At 40.3% G+C, this 14,983-nt stretch overlaps 1 protein-coding gene across 9 annotated transcripts in view; it reads left to right on the top strand.

Moving 5' to 3' along the window:
* The window catches only part of LOC145252666 (cilia- and flagella-associated protein 337-like), a 482,634-nt gene that overhangs the window by 166,256 nt on the left and 301,395 nt on the right, over positions 1-14,983 (top strand). For 8 of the 9 annotated variants that reach the window (XM_080112440.1, XM_080112445.1, XM_080112446.1 and 5 more), the window contains one exon: positions 3,717-3,863. The exons of the other annotated variant lie outside the window; for it this stretch is intronic. In XM_080112440.1, coding sequence (XP_079968566.1) covers positions 3,717-3,863 — 147 coding nt within the window. The remainder of the gene's footprint in view (positions 1-3,716; positions 3,864-14,983) is intronic. 9 annotated transcript variants of the gene reach the window in all.

Here is a 14,983-nt window from a genome sequence, read left to right as displayed (position 1 = left end):
GGAATAAGTGGTGGGGCAACCTTAAAAAATTCATTAGGTCCTTCGCTGCTGATTTTAGTCGCTGGCTCAACCGTAGTTCTAGAGCAGCGAAAGCGGCGCTAGAAGATAGATTAGAAAGGGCGGTGGAGGAGGGGGATAGTGCTAGCTATACTATAGTTAAGGCTGAACTGGACTCCTTGGATAACAGGGAGGACCAGGGATTATTAGTTAGGGCTAGATTAAAAAGAGTGCCAAACGAGGCAACAAATATGGCCGCGTCACTGCGTGCAGAGGAGTTTCGACGTTCTGCAGATCGACACATCGCCAGTGTCACATTGCCGGACGGACGAACCGTAACTTCAAACGACGGAATCTTGGAGGGTTTTCGGACTCATTTTCAGGAACTTTTTACCAAGGAGCCCGGTCTGACTATTGAACAGTTTGACACCTATTTAGCCGACTTTTCTCGCCTGGAGGCGACCGAAGCAGCTAGGTGTGAAGGTAGCATGAAAGAGGAAGAAGTCATTGAGGCCTTGAAACAGGTCGGGCTAGACAGGACCCCTGGGATAGATGGTCTGCCCTACGAGGTGTATTTGAGGCTGTCGCCCATTTTTATTCCTTTGCTGACCGTACTTTTTAACTCCTGGTTTAGGAACGGGTGCATACCTCAGTACTTTACCAGGGGGATCATTAAATTGTTACGCAAAGATAAAAATGGAGGGGATGGGATAGGTAATTTCCGGCCCTTAACAATGTTAAACACAGAGTTAAAGATTTTGGCCAAGATCTTAGCAAATCGTCTGCAGATTGTCTTACACCGTCTAATAAGCCCTGAACAGACTTGTTCTGTTAAGGGCCGGACGATTCAAGATAATTTGCACATGATACACTTGATCGTAGAAAAAGTCGACACAGAAGCCGCGCTGATTAATTTAGATCAGTCCAAAGCATTCGACAGAGTAGACCATCATTACCTAGAGGCTGTTCTTCGCTCGGCTGGGTTTGGTCCCCAGTTTCGCTCTTGGATTTGCCTCTTGTATGCCAACCCCGGTGCTATGGTAGAAGTGAATAGGGTGAGGTCGAAACCCTTCATGTTAACAAGATCGATCCGTCAAGGTTGTCCGTTATCCCCAATGTTATATGTGCTGGCGCTTGAGCCATATTTGCGCCAGCTTCGGGTGAATCCGGTCCTTCGCGGGATTACTTTGCCAGGTGGCTCTACCCCGGTAAAGTATACCGCCTATGCTGACGACGTGACTGTGCTTGTAACGAGCAGTGCCGAGATTAGAGTCATCGACATAGAAACAAGTCGGTATGCCAAGGTCACGGGCCATAATTAACTACGTTATGCCAAGGTCACGGGCCATAATTAACTACGTTAAGTCTATTGGCTTACGTATCGGTGCCTGGAGGGGTATGCCCGTTCAGGGACCCTTTGGTTGGGCTGATGGGCCATGCAAGCTACTCAGCATCTGGTTTGGCCCCGGTCTCCAGCTGGAGAAAAATTGGTCGGAGGTATTGGAAACGGTCAAGGTCGCATCTCATTTGTGGGCCTTGAGAAATCTGTCTTTGAAGGGTCGGGCGGAGGTATGCAATTCTCATATCTACCCCCTGATCCTTTACCGTCTATCAGTACTTCCACTCCCGGAGACCACACTAGTTGATCTGGTGCGTGCTCTTTTTACGTTCTTATGGTGCGGAAAGCAAGCCATGGTTACTCGGGAGGTCTGTTACCTGCATCCGTCTGAAGGCGGTCTGGGTATGCCTAGTGTGGAAATACGTAGACACACTCTTAGGCTGATATACCTGGATCGAATGTTTACACCAAGTGAGAGAAACGGTGTCTTCTGGATAGAAGACACTAAGAAAGCCTTTTAGGCTTTGGAGAGTGTGCATTCGGCTGAGGGGGAGGCACACAAGTTGCCCCGAAACGAATGCCCTTTCTATCGCGAGTGTCGGCAGGCCTTGAGATTTCTTCTACGGGTCAAAGAAAGCCTCTCTGACACCCAGCTGTTGTCTCGCAAGGCGCTATATCGGGCCTTAGTGAGGGGATCCGTTCGAGACGAAAAGATTGAGGAGTTCGGTTTTACGAAGGAGGAGCGCCGCTTAATATGGCCTTGGGCGCCTGGGTCGAGCTGCTTCGATAATTACGAGGCATCACTCACCTGGCTGGTAATACGAAATGCCCTCTGGGTCGGCAAAAGACTTTACACGGCGGGTTTTACGGAGACACCCAATTGTGTCCGATGCGGAGAATGGGAGGAAAACCTTGATCATGCTTTCTTCCACTGCGCTATCGTTCGACCGTTGTGTGAGTTAGTTGAAGGCTTCACGGTTCGCATGCTGAGCGGGCGTGTTTTTGTGCTGGAGTCGGTTTCCCCGTGCTGCAACTGGGCACCGACCATGAAGAAAGAAGAACGCTATGTTTTTCTGTGTTTACTAGCAGTTATGAGAGGCGTGATTTGGACGACGCGACAGAAGGAGGTTTACGGAGGTGAGACCTTCACTGCTCCCCAGCTTGTCCTCATTTTCAAATATCGATTGAAAATGCGAATTAAGCTGGAGAAGGTGAAACTCGCTCCTGTGAATTTCAACGACAGGTGGGTGAAAGTTTCGCGACTGTGTAAAGTGAATGGAGCTAGTCTTGAATTTCTTTTTTGAGTTGCTTAGGTTTGTTTTAAAGGATTTGGGGTGACCTGATCAAACATAGACATGCATCGGACCTCCTAGAGTAGGCTAGTTAGGCATTTTTGTTCGATTTTTAACTTAGCTAGAGTATGCGTGTTGTCATCGCCCCAATCCCCTTTTTGGTTTTCCCTGTCCCAACGTCCCCCGGTTTTTTTTGTTTTTTTTTTTTTTCTTCCCGATTTTGGTTCGATAATCCCCAATCCCGGACCCATTAGGTGACGGATAGACTGTTTTGCCAGTGATGTAGGCCATTTTTGTGGTGTTTGAATAAAGTTTGTTTTCGTGAGACCTACATCTTTTCGACTGACAAAACTTTTTATCTGCCACAATTATTAGTGAGGGGGTTCTTTTTACTAACCACTTTTTATCATTGTATATTTTTCATTCGATTTTTGTAAATAAGATTTTTATCCCCAACCCCCCACATCATGTATATATATTTGTAATTTTCGGGTTTTAAGTAGGATGTCCACAGAGTGATTCTGGTATTTTGGTGAAAGAGTCTAGTTAAGTTAACGTTATGTTAGTTAGGTCAACATTAACCCCCATCCCCCTTTTTCGGCCTTGTGCCACATTTTTTATTTGTAAAAATTTATTTTTGTCAAATAAAATAAATATTTACCCCATTACAAGCCCAAAATATTGCAACAATTATGTAATTAAAAATGTCTGTTAATATGTAATTAAAAATGTCTGTTAATATGTAATTAAAAATGTCTGTTAATATGTAATTAAAAATGTCTGTTAATATGTAATTAAAAATGTCTGTTAATATGTAATTAAAAATGTCTGTTAATATGTAATTAAAAATGTCTATAATAATAGTAATTTAAAAATTAATATGTAATTAAAAATGTCTATAATAAAATTAATATGTAATTAAAAATGTCTATAATAATGTAATTAAAAAAAATGTCTGTTATTATGTAATTAAAAAATGCCTGTTATTATGTAATTAAAAATGTCTGTTATTATGTAATTAAAAATGCCTGTTATTATGTAATTAAAAAATGTCATACTTAAGAATAATGCGGTGCCTTTTTGTGCAGCTGGACACTTCATGTGATGGATATGTTGACTGGAATGAATTCTGTACCTATTTGCTGCTGCTTTATCGCGAAAACGACTATGTACGCACGAAGAAAGATTTACCATTTCTGCAGGAAGCAAAAATCAGACACGTAGTGACAAATAGGGTGAGTCACTCACACTTATATAATAGCAAATTTACTATCATCTTTTTATGTAACACATAATCTCTAACATTTTATATTTTTAAACTTAGTACCAATTAAAAATCATCCTTCAATAAAGATTTTTTTACAGCAAAGAGAAATTTGACTAATATTCTCCCTGCGTTGACATAAATATTTAACCATGACAAGAGAGATCCTACATGAAATGTCCTTTTAAACAAATACTTGATTTGCTATTAAAATCTCTAAATTCTTCTCACGGTTGATATATTTTATTGCAGATTTTATTAAACTTAACAAATAAAATAGAAATGTTTTCACGTTCTTAAATGTTTAATTTAACAAAATCTTTAATCTTGGATCCTTGTGATTGAATGATGAGAAGTTTTTCAATTGTTTTTATTCTTAAAAATGCTTACTGCCAAACAAGGTTTTTCAATTGTTTTCGTCACGATTGACATGGAAAAAGTAGATTTTTCAGTAAAATCGCTGAAAACAAAAAACCACAACTTTCAATGAAAAACAATAAGTTCTTTCACTAAAATTATGAGAAAAGCTTTGATATTTGTTTAATGCTAGAAACGGCAGTAACTCGTACATTTCTGTCGATCTTTACATAGAAATTGACTTTATTGTTGACAATCAAAATTATTTTTAAAGTAATGATATTCGTAGCACTTTCAAAACCATTTTTTTTTTTTTTTGCGAGGAGAACATTCATATTTCATTCAACATATAATTGTATGTTAATAAATAGAACTCGGATTAATAAAAATTTATTCTCATCTTCAATGTCATCTGCACAACATTTCGGTCGATGTAACCTTGGACCTTTTCCAGGTGTAAAAGTTGCAATACTTTTATTTCTCCCTCTTTAGAACTCACTTATTTAGGGTTTTTTTTTCGTTCCCTCTTTATTCCTTATTTAGAAATATCCATTATATTCAAGGGAGATAATCCCAGAATATTTTTAGGTCCCCCTTTTTACCGTGTCCCCCCCCCCAATATGGCTTCTTTACATGTATATAAAAATATATTATAACGCTGGTTGAATTTTGTGAGATCTTAGATAATATATCTTTTATTTACAATTAGTGCTAGGGATGCAATAAGCAAATTACAAATTAATCGACCTTTTATTATTGGCTGATTACTGATGTTGCATAAGGGTTTCATTAAAAGAGTCTTAGAGTCTTATTATAAGTGATGCTTTTTCTTGTGAGAGAGAGAGGCTTAGAAAGAGTCTTATTACAGTGAGGGATGTTGAAAGACTCCGAGAGAGAAGTTGTAATAAGAGACTTAGATAGATATTGTTCATTCTTTCCTTAGATGTGTACATTGGAAGAAGGGGTTTCCTTTTTATTAAGAGAGTCTTACTATACGCGCAGTCTTAGAGTCTTATTATAAGTGATGCTTTTTCTTAGTGAGGGAGATTTATTAAGAGGGATGTTGATGGACTCAGAGAGAGAGAGAAGTTGTAAGACTTAGATAGATTGTTCATGTTAGGAGAGATTCTTATATATGAAAAAGTTCATTCCTTAATTGTGTTGAATGGAAGAGAAGGAGAAAGCTCTTGGAGTGAAGGGATAGTGTTCAGACAGTTCGGACATGATGATGTTGAGTCGTGTATGTAAAGACATATAACACAAATATATAATACAATTGGACTTTACTTTTCTGTAAGAATCATAAGACACAAGACGAGCTTTACAAAAAACACTTGATGGTTTATTTCGTCACACGGCCGTGTTCCATCACCAAGAATTCAAAGTCTCACATTTTTTTCTTGAAGTGACGTCTCGCTCCTAGACGCCTGACTGTCTCTCTCCGAGTTTTCTCACTGACTGACTAACTCTGAAGTTTTTCTCTATCCCTCGAACTTTCTATTTTCCGTGACGTCATACACATGTTAAAACATGTGCCTTCTTTTACGTGTTTTGGCCATACGTGTCCAAAACTTTTCCTATTTCTACAAAAAAGGAATTTTAACCTATATTCAATATGTTAAAAACATTATCTTATAAGCTGCATTCTTTCAATTTAAAATTTCATAACAAACTTGAGAGTTCACATTCTTTAGTTGAAATATTTATCTATATTCTAAACAAATGTTTGTTTTACATTTTTAAATTCTCACACGTAATCTATTTCTAAACTAAATTACGAGGTTCGAATTTCGCCTATGCTATTTCATTTTCATTTTAAACTAAATTCTCTATTTTTATACTTAGATGAAAAGGGGATAGCCCTTATCATGTAACATCCCTCCCTTCCATATTTCACAAAAAAAAATGTATGCATTTTTAAATTTAGTACATTTTTTTATTTTTACATCTACACAACCACACGGCTAGAAATATCAGGCTAAAAAAACAAAAAAAAATCTCTTTCAGTCAGCCCTTCACGGCCGACTTCACAATTATTTATTTTTTTATAAGATCAGAACTTTTCTGATCTTCGTGGCATTTTTTGGGTGTAGGGTCTTTACCTATGATTCACATCAGCTATTTTCCAGCCACCCATATGCCGCAGACTAGAGGTTTTCACCTTTCTCGAAATGGACGACTTCCTTCGTCCCAAAAGTGTTCTGGTCTCTCTTTCCGCATGGTTAGTCTTATCAAGTATGGCTTTGTTTTTTATTCTATAACTATCTTACACGGGACATACTAAAGCTCATATACTTAAATCTTTGTGGTTGGCTTCAGAAGTTTAAGATATACCTTTTTTCTCTCATACGGATTCACTCGGATTTCCTTGCTTGGATTCTTGAAACTTCGACGAGGATTTAGAAATATCACCCCTTACTAACTAACACCTTTCTGCGCCCAACACCTTAATTGCGCCTAAATTCTATCTAATTGCCCGATTTTTTGTGATTTTTCTTTTCTCTCACCAGCTTCTAAGATCCAGCAGATATATCCCACATTCATGCATCTCTAAAAAAAAAAAAAAAAAATACAAGGTTATATCTTTCTTACGTAATCTACGGCATATTTTTGCTTGTCTCTTACTTCATTAAGCTATATGTGATTGCCTCGGGACTACCTATCCTCGGTTTACTGGTTCCCTTAAGAATTTTCGTATTCTTTCCAACGATTGTTTATTAATTAAGCCAAGTCTTACCACTTTGCTTGGAGTCGGTACGTGCAACCAGCTTATTTTAAGCACTTAATTAACCAGGTTCCCAAATTTTTCGTATAGGGCACATCTTGTGCTTATCAATCCCTACCAAGTCACTTTTCTTGGTAAAAGTTTTTTGGATCTCTAAAAAAAAAAAAAAAAACCAAATGCTAAAACAAAACATCTTTCTTGCGGCTTATCACATCTAAAAACTCTCCAAATACCCGTTTACGTAATTTTAATTCTTGTCCCCCTTCTAAAATTCTAACTGAATCTGTAAGCCAACCATACGTCTTAACTAGTTTTGTTTTGTCCTAGACTGTTTAAATCTAATGTATATTTACTGCTGACTTTGAATTCTTGCTGTGAAAATCAAAAACATTTCGATGCATAAGACAATTTACAATATTTGTTCAACATCATAAAAACATTTTTAAAAAAATACCTTAATACATTTAAACATTTTGCAACAGTTATAACTTTTTTTCAACTAAAAAAAAAATCATCTGTAACAAACAACAATTCAACAGTCTGTCCAAAACGATTGTCTCTTTTTTTTCAAAAACAAAACAAATGAAACACACAAAAGCCGAAAAGTTCAACTATGAACACAAAAACGCATTTCCAAAAAATTTACACGCTGTTTCAGAGACTACATGCGACCTTTGAAAAATTCCTGTTTTGATTGACAGATTAAATCCAACAATTCGTCCAAACGATTTCATATTGACACAAATTTCTAATTGACACTCCATACAAATTTCAAAACAATACTGGGTGACCCCAATCTCTGCGTTTGCGTGTATGTGTGTGTGTGTGTTTTTTTTTTAACAACCCAATTCATTTATCAATGAATTACGCATGGTGACTTGTTTACTATATTTCCATTCATTACTACGGATTTCTTTTACGGCATATCGGACTTTTCTTCTTTTTCTTTTTAATATTTCTTGTATCTTTTGTTCTCTGCGTGCGTGTGTGTTCAATTTTTTTTTTTTTCGCATTTCTGTGATCGTGTAATTTTTTTCCGTGGTATTATTTATTTTTTTTTTTTTTAATTATCTTGGACCCTTTTAAAACGTTGTGTTTCTTTTTTCTTTTTCGCATTCTGTGATCATGTAATTTTTTTTTCCGTGGTATAATTTAGTTATTTATTTCTTTTTAATTACCTTGGACCCTTTTAAAACGTTGTGTTTCTTTTTCTTTTTCGCATTTTGTGATCGTCTAGTAAACGTTGTGTTGTTTTTTTGTTTTGTTTTGTTTTTTGTTTTTTGTTTTTCGTGGTATCGACCCCAGGTTCGGTTTCTGCATCGCTGATGCAAACTGTTTCACGGGCACCAAAATACTGTTTGTTACATATCGGTTTCATTGAGAGAGTCTTAGGAAGAGATGCTTAGAAAGAGTCTTATTACAGTGAGGGATGTTGAAAGACTCCGAGAGAGAAGTTGCAATAAGAGACTTAGATAGATATTGTTCATTCTTTCCTTAGATGTGTACATTGGAAGAAGGGGTTTCCTTTTTATTAAGAGAGTCTTATTATACGCGCAGTCTTAGAAGAGTCTTATTATAAGAGGGATGTTGATGGACTCAGAGAGAGAGAGAAGTTGTAAGACTTAGATATTGTTCATGTTAGAAGAGATTCTTATATATGAAAAAGTTTATTCCTTAATTGTGTTGAATGGAAGAGAAGGAGAAAGCTCTTGGAGTGAAGGGATAGTGTTCAGACAGTTCGGACATGATGATGTTGAGACGTGTATGTAAAGACATATAACACAAATATATAATACAATTGGACTTTACCTTTCTGTAAGAATCATAAGACACAAGACGAGCTTTACAAAAAACACTTGATGGTTTATTTCGTCACACGGCCGTGTTCCATCACCAAGAATTCAAAGTCTCACATTTTTTTCTTGAAGTGACGTCTCGCTCCTAGACGCCTGACTGTCTCTCTCCGAGTTTTCTCACTGACTGACTAACTCTGAAGTTTTTCTCTATCCCTCGAACTTTCTATTTTCCGTGACGTCATACACATGTTAAAACATGTGCCTTCTTTCACGTGTTTTGGCCATACGTGTCCAAAACTTTTCCTATTTCTACAAAAGGAATTTTAACCTATATTCAATATGTTAAAAACATTATCTTATAAGCTGCATTCTTTCAATTTAAAATTTCATAACAAACTTGAGAGTTCACATTCTTTCCTTGAAATATTTATCTATATTCTAAACAAATGTTTGTTTTACATTTTTAAATTCTCACACGTAATCTATTTCTAAACTAAATTACGAGGTTCGAATTTCGCCTATGCTATTTCATTTTCATTTTAAACTAAATTCTCTATTTTTATACTTAGATGAAAAGGGGACAGCCCTTATCATGTAACACTGATTAATCTGCCGATTAACAGGTTTTCTAATTTATCAGCAAATTCTGTCATTAATATTACTATTATTAATTTAATTATTTTGTAAACGAAGACCAGTTAACTCCCCTTTTTGCTTGCCGGTGAAAATTCACCAGAGAGAAATGCATAATCTACATCGTATTTGTAAATACGATGTAGCATAGCATGCTGCTAACATGTAGCCTTTTGTGATTGGACTGCAGTTAAGGTGTGGTGTAAATGAAGAAAAAAGAAACAAGAACGACCGACCGCGTTTTTGTGTGCCTTACCTCGTGTTCATAATGAAGAAGAAAGAAACAAAAATGGCTGCCCTGTTTCTTTATATGCCTACAGAGTGACCACGAGGTATGCAAACGAGATGCTCCTGATTGGAGATAAAAGAGGAGTGATTTGGGGAAGAAAGGCATTCTGAAGTTAGATTGCGAGCAGAGAAGTTGTATTTGTAGAAGAGAAAAGTCGGATTCGGGGAGAGACAAGCTAAAGTTGCAGAAGTTCGTTTTGGCGTGGAGAGAAGACGCGTCAAGTGGTAACCAGAAAGTGAAAGTTCGTAAAGCAGTGTCACGCAAACGACAAGCTATTTCGGCGCATCAAGCAAATTAACATGGCTGAGTGGAGACTGAGCACTCAGATGTTGAGACCCTTTACTGGGGAGGGTGACCTGATTAAGTGGCTGGAGAAATTAAAAATGGTGGCGAAGCTGTAAAAGATAGAAGATGTGGTCACCCTGCTGCCGCTATACTTAGAGGGGGAAGCCCTCACGATTTACCAGCAGATGCGAGATGAAAAGGAAGACCTTGCCTTAGTGGAGCAAAGGCTGAAATTGGCCTTCGCTGAGGGCCCATTTGAAGCACTTGGCAAGCTGTCAAGTTTGAGGTGGACCGGCGAGTCCGTTGACGTCTTTGCGGCAGAGATCAGGAGACTGGCAGGGTTGGCTGGTTACGTGGGGAGGAGCCTGGAGATGACGGTAAAGCTGTACCTAGTGAACGGCTTCCCAGAGGAAATCTCTGCGAACATGCAGAGAATCACGGGGATCCATTCTATGGAAGTGGACGATCTCTTGGTCCACGCCAGAGTCCTAGTGAAAAATGTTAAAAGCCCAATCGTGGCTGCAGCTGTGAGTGGAAATATGTGCATGACGCCTCACTTGAATGAGAGGCAGCCGGCGAGGCGACAGGAGGGGAGACCTGCCATCAAGTGTTTCCGGTGCCAGGGCTCTCATCTGATCAAGGACTGCAAAGAGCCGAGACCGGGGATCACGTGCTACCGATGTGGACAAGTGGGGCATATTAGCCACTATTGTGTTGCTGCACGGGACCAGGGAAACGAGTGAAGGGGAGCTATTGCGCCAGTGGTTACCCCTTCTGTGTGGAAATGGCGCATGATGGAACATTGCCTCGGTTACCGGTGGTAGTCAATGGGAAGAGAGCCATAGCCCTTGTCGACACAGGCTGCACTACAACGTTGTTAGCGAGGAATGTCGCGAGATCATGGAGCGGAACCAGGATTATTAGGACCGTGGATGGCAGGGATGTGAAATGCCTAGGAGAGACGACAGCGGAAGTAGTGGTGCAAGGGGTGCCCATTGGACTGCAAGCCCTAGTGTTGAATCATCTGGTCGGTGGTGTCGACGTGATTATAGGTATGAGTGCAATTAACCGACTGGGGAGCGCTATGTTTAGAGGGGGCGAAGTGACGTTTGGACGTCTCGGCGCAGTGGGGATGGCAGGAGTGGAAGGTGATAGAACCGTCAGAACCCCAAAACCGGAGGTTTGCTTCATTGAGGACAAAGATTTCCTGGCGAAGTTTGATGGCATGAGGTGGATGGTGGAATGGAAATGGATCTCCGGGCCCCCAGAACTACAGAATAAGGTGGGCTGCTACGAAAACACCCTGCGAGGAGAAATAAGAAAAGGATTCGAGGAATAAGTGGAGAGGTGAATAAAAGAAGGAATTCTGAAACCGTGGACAGGGGAAGAAAAAGGAGTGTTGCCACTACTGGCGGTTGTTCAGCCTACCAAAAACAAGATTAGGCCCGTGCTGGATTTTAGGGAATTGAACAGACATGTAGCCTGCCACACTGGAACGGGGATCGACGTATGTGAGGAGGTCATGAGGAAATGGAGAAGAATGGGGTGGGCCACTAAGATTGTCGATCTGAAATCGGCATATCTGCAGATCCATGTAGATGAAAAACTCTGGCAGTACCAACTGGTCCGGTACAAGGGGCGGGTGTATTGTCTGACGAGGTTAGGCTTTGGGCTGAGTTCAGCTCCATAAATTATGACTGCCGTGCTGAAGACAATGCTGAGCAAAGAATGTACAGTGGAGGAGGCCACTAGTTCGTACATTGACGACATCCTGGTGGAGGAAGCAGAGGTGAGAGCAGAGAAAGTAAGAAGCCATGTCGAGAAGTATGGGTTAACTGCGAAACCGGCGGAGGCCCTAGATGGAGGAGCGGTGCTGGGGTTGAAACTAAGGCGAGATGGAAAAGAAAGCCTTGTCTTCGAACGAGGGAATGCAATACCCGAAGTCGGATCTGAGCTGACGAGGCGAGAACTCTTCTCAGTCTGCGGGAGGCTGGTCGGGCACTATCCTATCGCTGGCTGGCTCAGGATAGCATGCAGCTTTATTAAACGACAAACAGGCACTGATGGCTGGGAGGGCCGTGTGACGAAGGAGGTCATGAACATGCTGCAAGAAGTCATTGCGAGAGTGAGGAATGAGGACCCAGTGAAAGGGAAATGGTATGTCAGCGGCGAAGACGCAGGTGTGGTTTGGTGCGATGCCAGTAACCTGGCGTTGGGCGTCGTACTAGAGATAGAAGATGTAACTGTGGAGGATGCGGCGTGGCTAAGAAAAAAACGACTTCTCCCATATCAACGTAGCAGAACTAGATGCCGCTATAAAAGGAATCAATCTGGCCCTGAAATGGGGATTGAAAATAATTGAAGTCAAAACCGATTCGGCAACGGTAGCGTCGTGAATTCGGTCGGCAGTAACTGGCGATAAGAGAGTTAAGACCAGGGGTGCTGTGGAAATGCTGATCAAGCGCAGACTCGGAGCGCTCACCGACCTGATAGCGGAATTCCAGTTGAGAGTATCTGTTGTGTTGGTCCCGTCAGAAAAAAACAAGGCGGATTCGATGACACGCGTGAAGAAGGCCTGGCTGCAGGAGGGAAAGGAGGTCTCCTCGGTATGCTGTGCAGGGGAAGAAGTCAAAGAGTCACACGAAATGCACCACTTTGGTCGAGAACGAACGTTATTCCTAGCCAGAGAGGTTTACCCGGAGACCACCAAGGAGGAGGTTAGGGAGGTGGTGGAGAACTGTCGAGAGTGCCAATCAATTGACCCTGGGCCGTCCAGACACGAAGCAGGAGAGCTACATGTTGCGGAGGACTGGAAGCGATTGACCATTGATGTGACACACTATCGCCACAAATTGTATCTATCGATGGTCGACTGTGGACCGGGAAGGTTTGCCATCTGGAGAGAGATCAGGGCAGAAGCTGCATGGGCGATCGGAGGGGTCATTGAGGAGATATTTTTGGAGAGAGGGCCAGTTGAGGAACTCTTAATGGACAATGGCCCCGCTTTCCGATCAGAAGTCTTTAAAGGGGTGTGCGATAAGTGGGGAGTAAGGCAATTTTTCAGAGCAGCGTATCGGCCGTGTGGCAACGGAATAGTGGAGAGGAATCATCGCACCATTAAAGCCGCTGCGGAAAAAAGCAACGTATCACCCATAGAGGCGGTGTTTTGGTATAACATCTCGCCGAAGACCAAACAAGATGAGACAACTGTGCCTCATAGGGCCGTTTTCACATATAAGTGGCGGCATCCGTGCAACAAAACAGCAGGAATTGAGAGTGAAGAAGCCACTATCAAAGTAGGTGAAGAGGTGTGGGTGAAACCCCCCAATGCACAGTGTACCACTCGTTGGAAAAGAGGGGTCGTAACAGGATTGCAGTCGAAGAACAATGTGATGGTGAATTGCATTCCCCGGCATATCTTAGACCTGCGTCGTGTGACATCGCCGGTATGCAGCGAGGGCAGTGAAGAAGGGGAAATCGAGGGCCACTGAGAAGCAAATGATGCTGCTCGACCTGACTTAGGCCCGCGTTATAGTGAACCTGAAAACGTTAACCCCCGAGAAGTTGTCCCCCAGAGGCCTCGACGTGAGAGGAGGCGGCCTGCTTGGATGGAGGATTACGAAGTATCCTATTGATCTCGAAGATCAGGGGGGCGTGTGGTGTAAATGAAGAAAAAAGAAACAAGAACGACCGACCGCGTTTTTGTGTGGCTTACCTCGTGTTCATAATGAAGAAGAAAGAAACAAAAATGGCTGCTCTGTTTCTTTATATGCCTACAGGGTGACCACGAGGTATTCAAACGAGATGCTCCTGATTGGAGATAAAAGAAGAGTGATTTGGGGAAGGAAGGCATTCTGAAGTTAGATTGCGAGCAGAGAAGTTGTATTTGTAGAAGAGAAAAGTCGGATTCGGGGAGAGACAAGCTAAAGTTGCAGAAGTTCGTTTTGGAGTGGAGAGAAGACGCGTCAAGTGGTAACCAGAAAGTGAAAGTTCGGACAGCAGCGTCATGCAAACGATATAAGTCAAATAGAAGGAAGCATATGTAAATTTCCTCTCGCTTCCTATCAAATCACCTTTATTATTTTGGACTTTAAATCACTATCAAAGAAAACTATTACTTTATCTTTCAGTTTTCATATTGACGAATTTTGCGGTGAACTGAAAAGAAAGCATTTTCCATCAGTGATACTCCTCTTCCTCATTCTTAGACTCGTGCTAACAATACATATATATTTTTATCATTATGCTTTAGATAATGCATATTTTATGAGATAGATTACGAATTAGATATCAGACATAAGTCATTTAAAGTTGTAAAAAATTAATTAAATATGAACAACAACCATTATAGAAACCAGTTTCAGCTAGAAATATTTTGATGTCAATCCCAAGAATAAAAATACATCTGAAAGTTATATGAAGCCATCATATCAAGGGGTGGCAAGTCAGCAAAAACGTTTACAACAACTTATATGTTAAACCATCTTAGAAAAGTTCATTCAGAAGGAAAAGTTGCAGATAAGAAAAGAAAACACAATGAATGTTCAGAGACAGACATTCCAGGAACAAATGACAGAAACTACGAGCACCCAGCGAAACACTAAACTACTCCAGAATTAATATTGGTCAAAAAGAAAATTTGGGATATAAATGACCACAAGAGATCGATTGTTTGATAGGAGAAACGATTGCTGTTGATATTCAACCGTATTCTGTAATCTGACGTTGGATTTAATAGGTTTATAGCAAAACTTTGTCCAAATTATAGGATTCCATTAAAAAAATTACTTTACTGAAAAATAATTTAAAAAATAAAAACAGTAAAAAAAAAATTTAAATTATCTCATGATGAAATTAGAAGCATTTCTTTAACTTCATACATACTGTAAAAGTGAGAAATTACTGTAAGAAAAAAAATGTAGGGAAAAATTCAAGATGGCGCCCGACTCTCTCTTTAACACGGTAAGATATCCTCAACACGGCACAAGAAGCAACAGCCACACGAT

Source organism: Euprymna scolopes, chromosome 29, assembly GCF_053919585.1.
Source record: "Euprymna scolopes isolate OS-2025 chromosome 29, ASM5391958v1, whole genome shotgun sequence".
NCBI classification, from domain to species: Eukaryota; Metazoa; Mollusca; class Cephalopoda; order Sepiida; family Sepiolidae; genus Euprymna; species Euprymna scolopes.
Note: the sequence above shows the minus strand (reverse complement) of the source record. Positions and strands in the feature narration are given on the sequence as shown.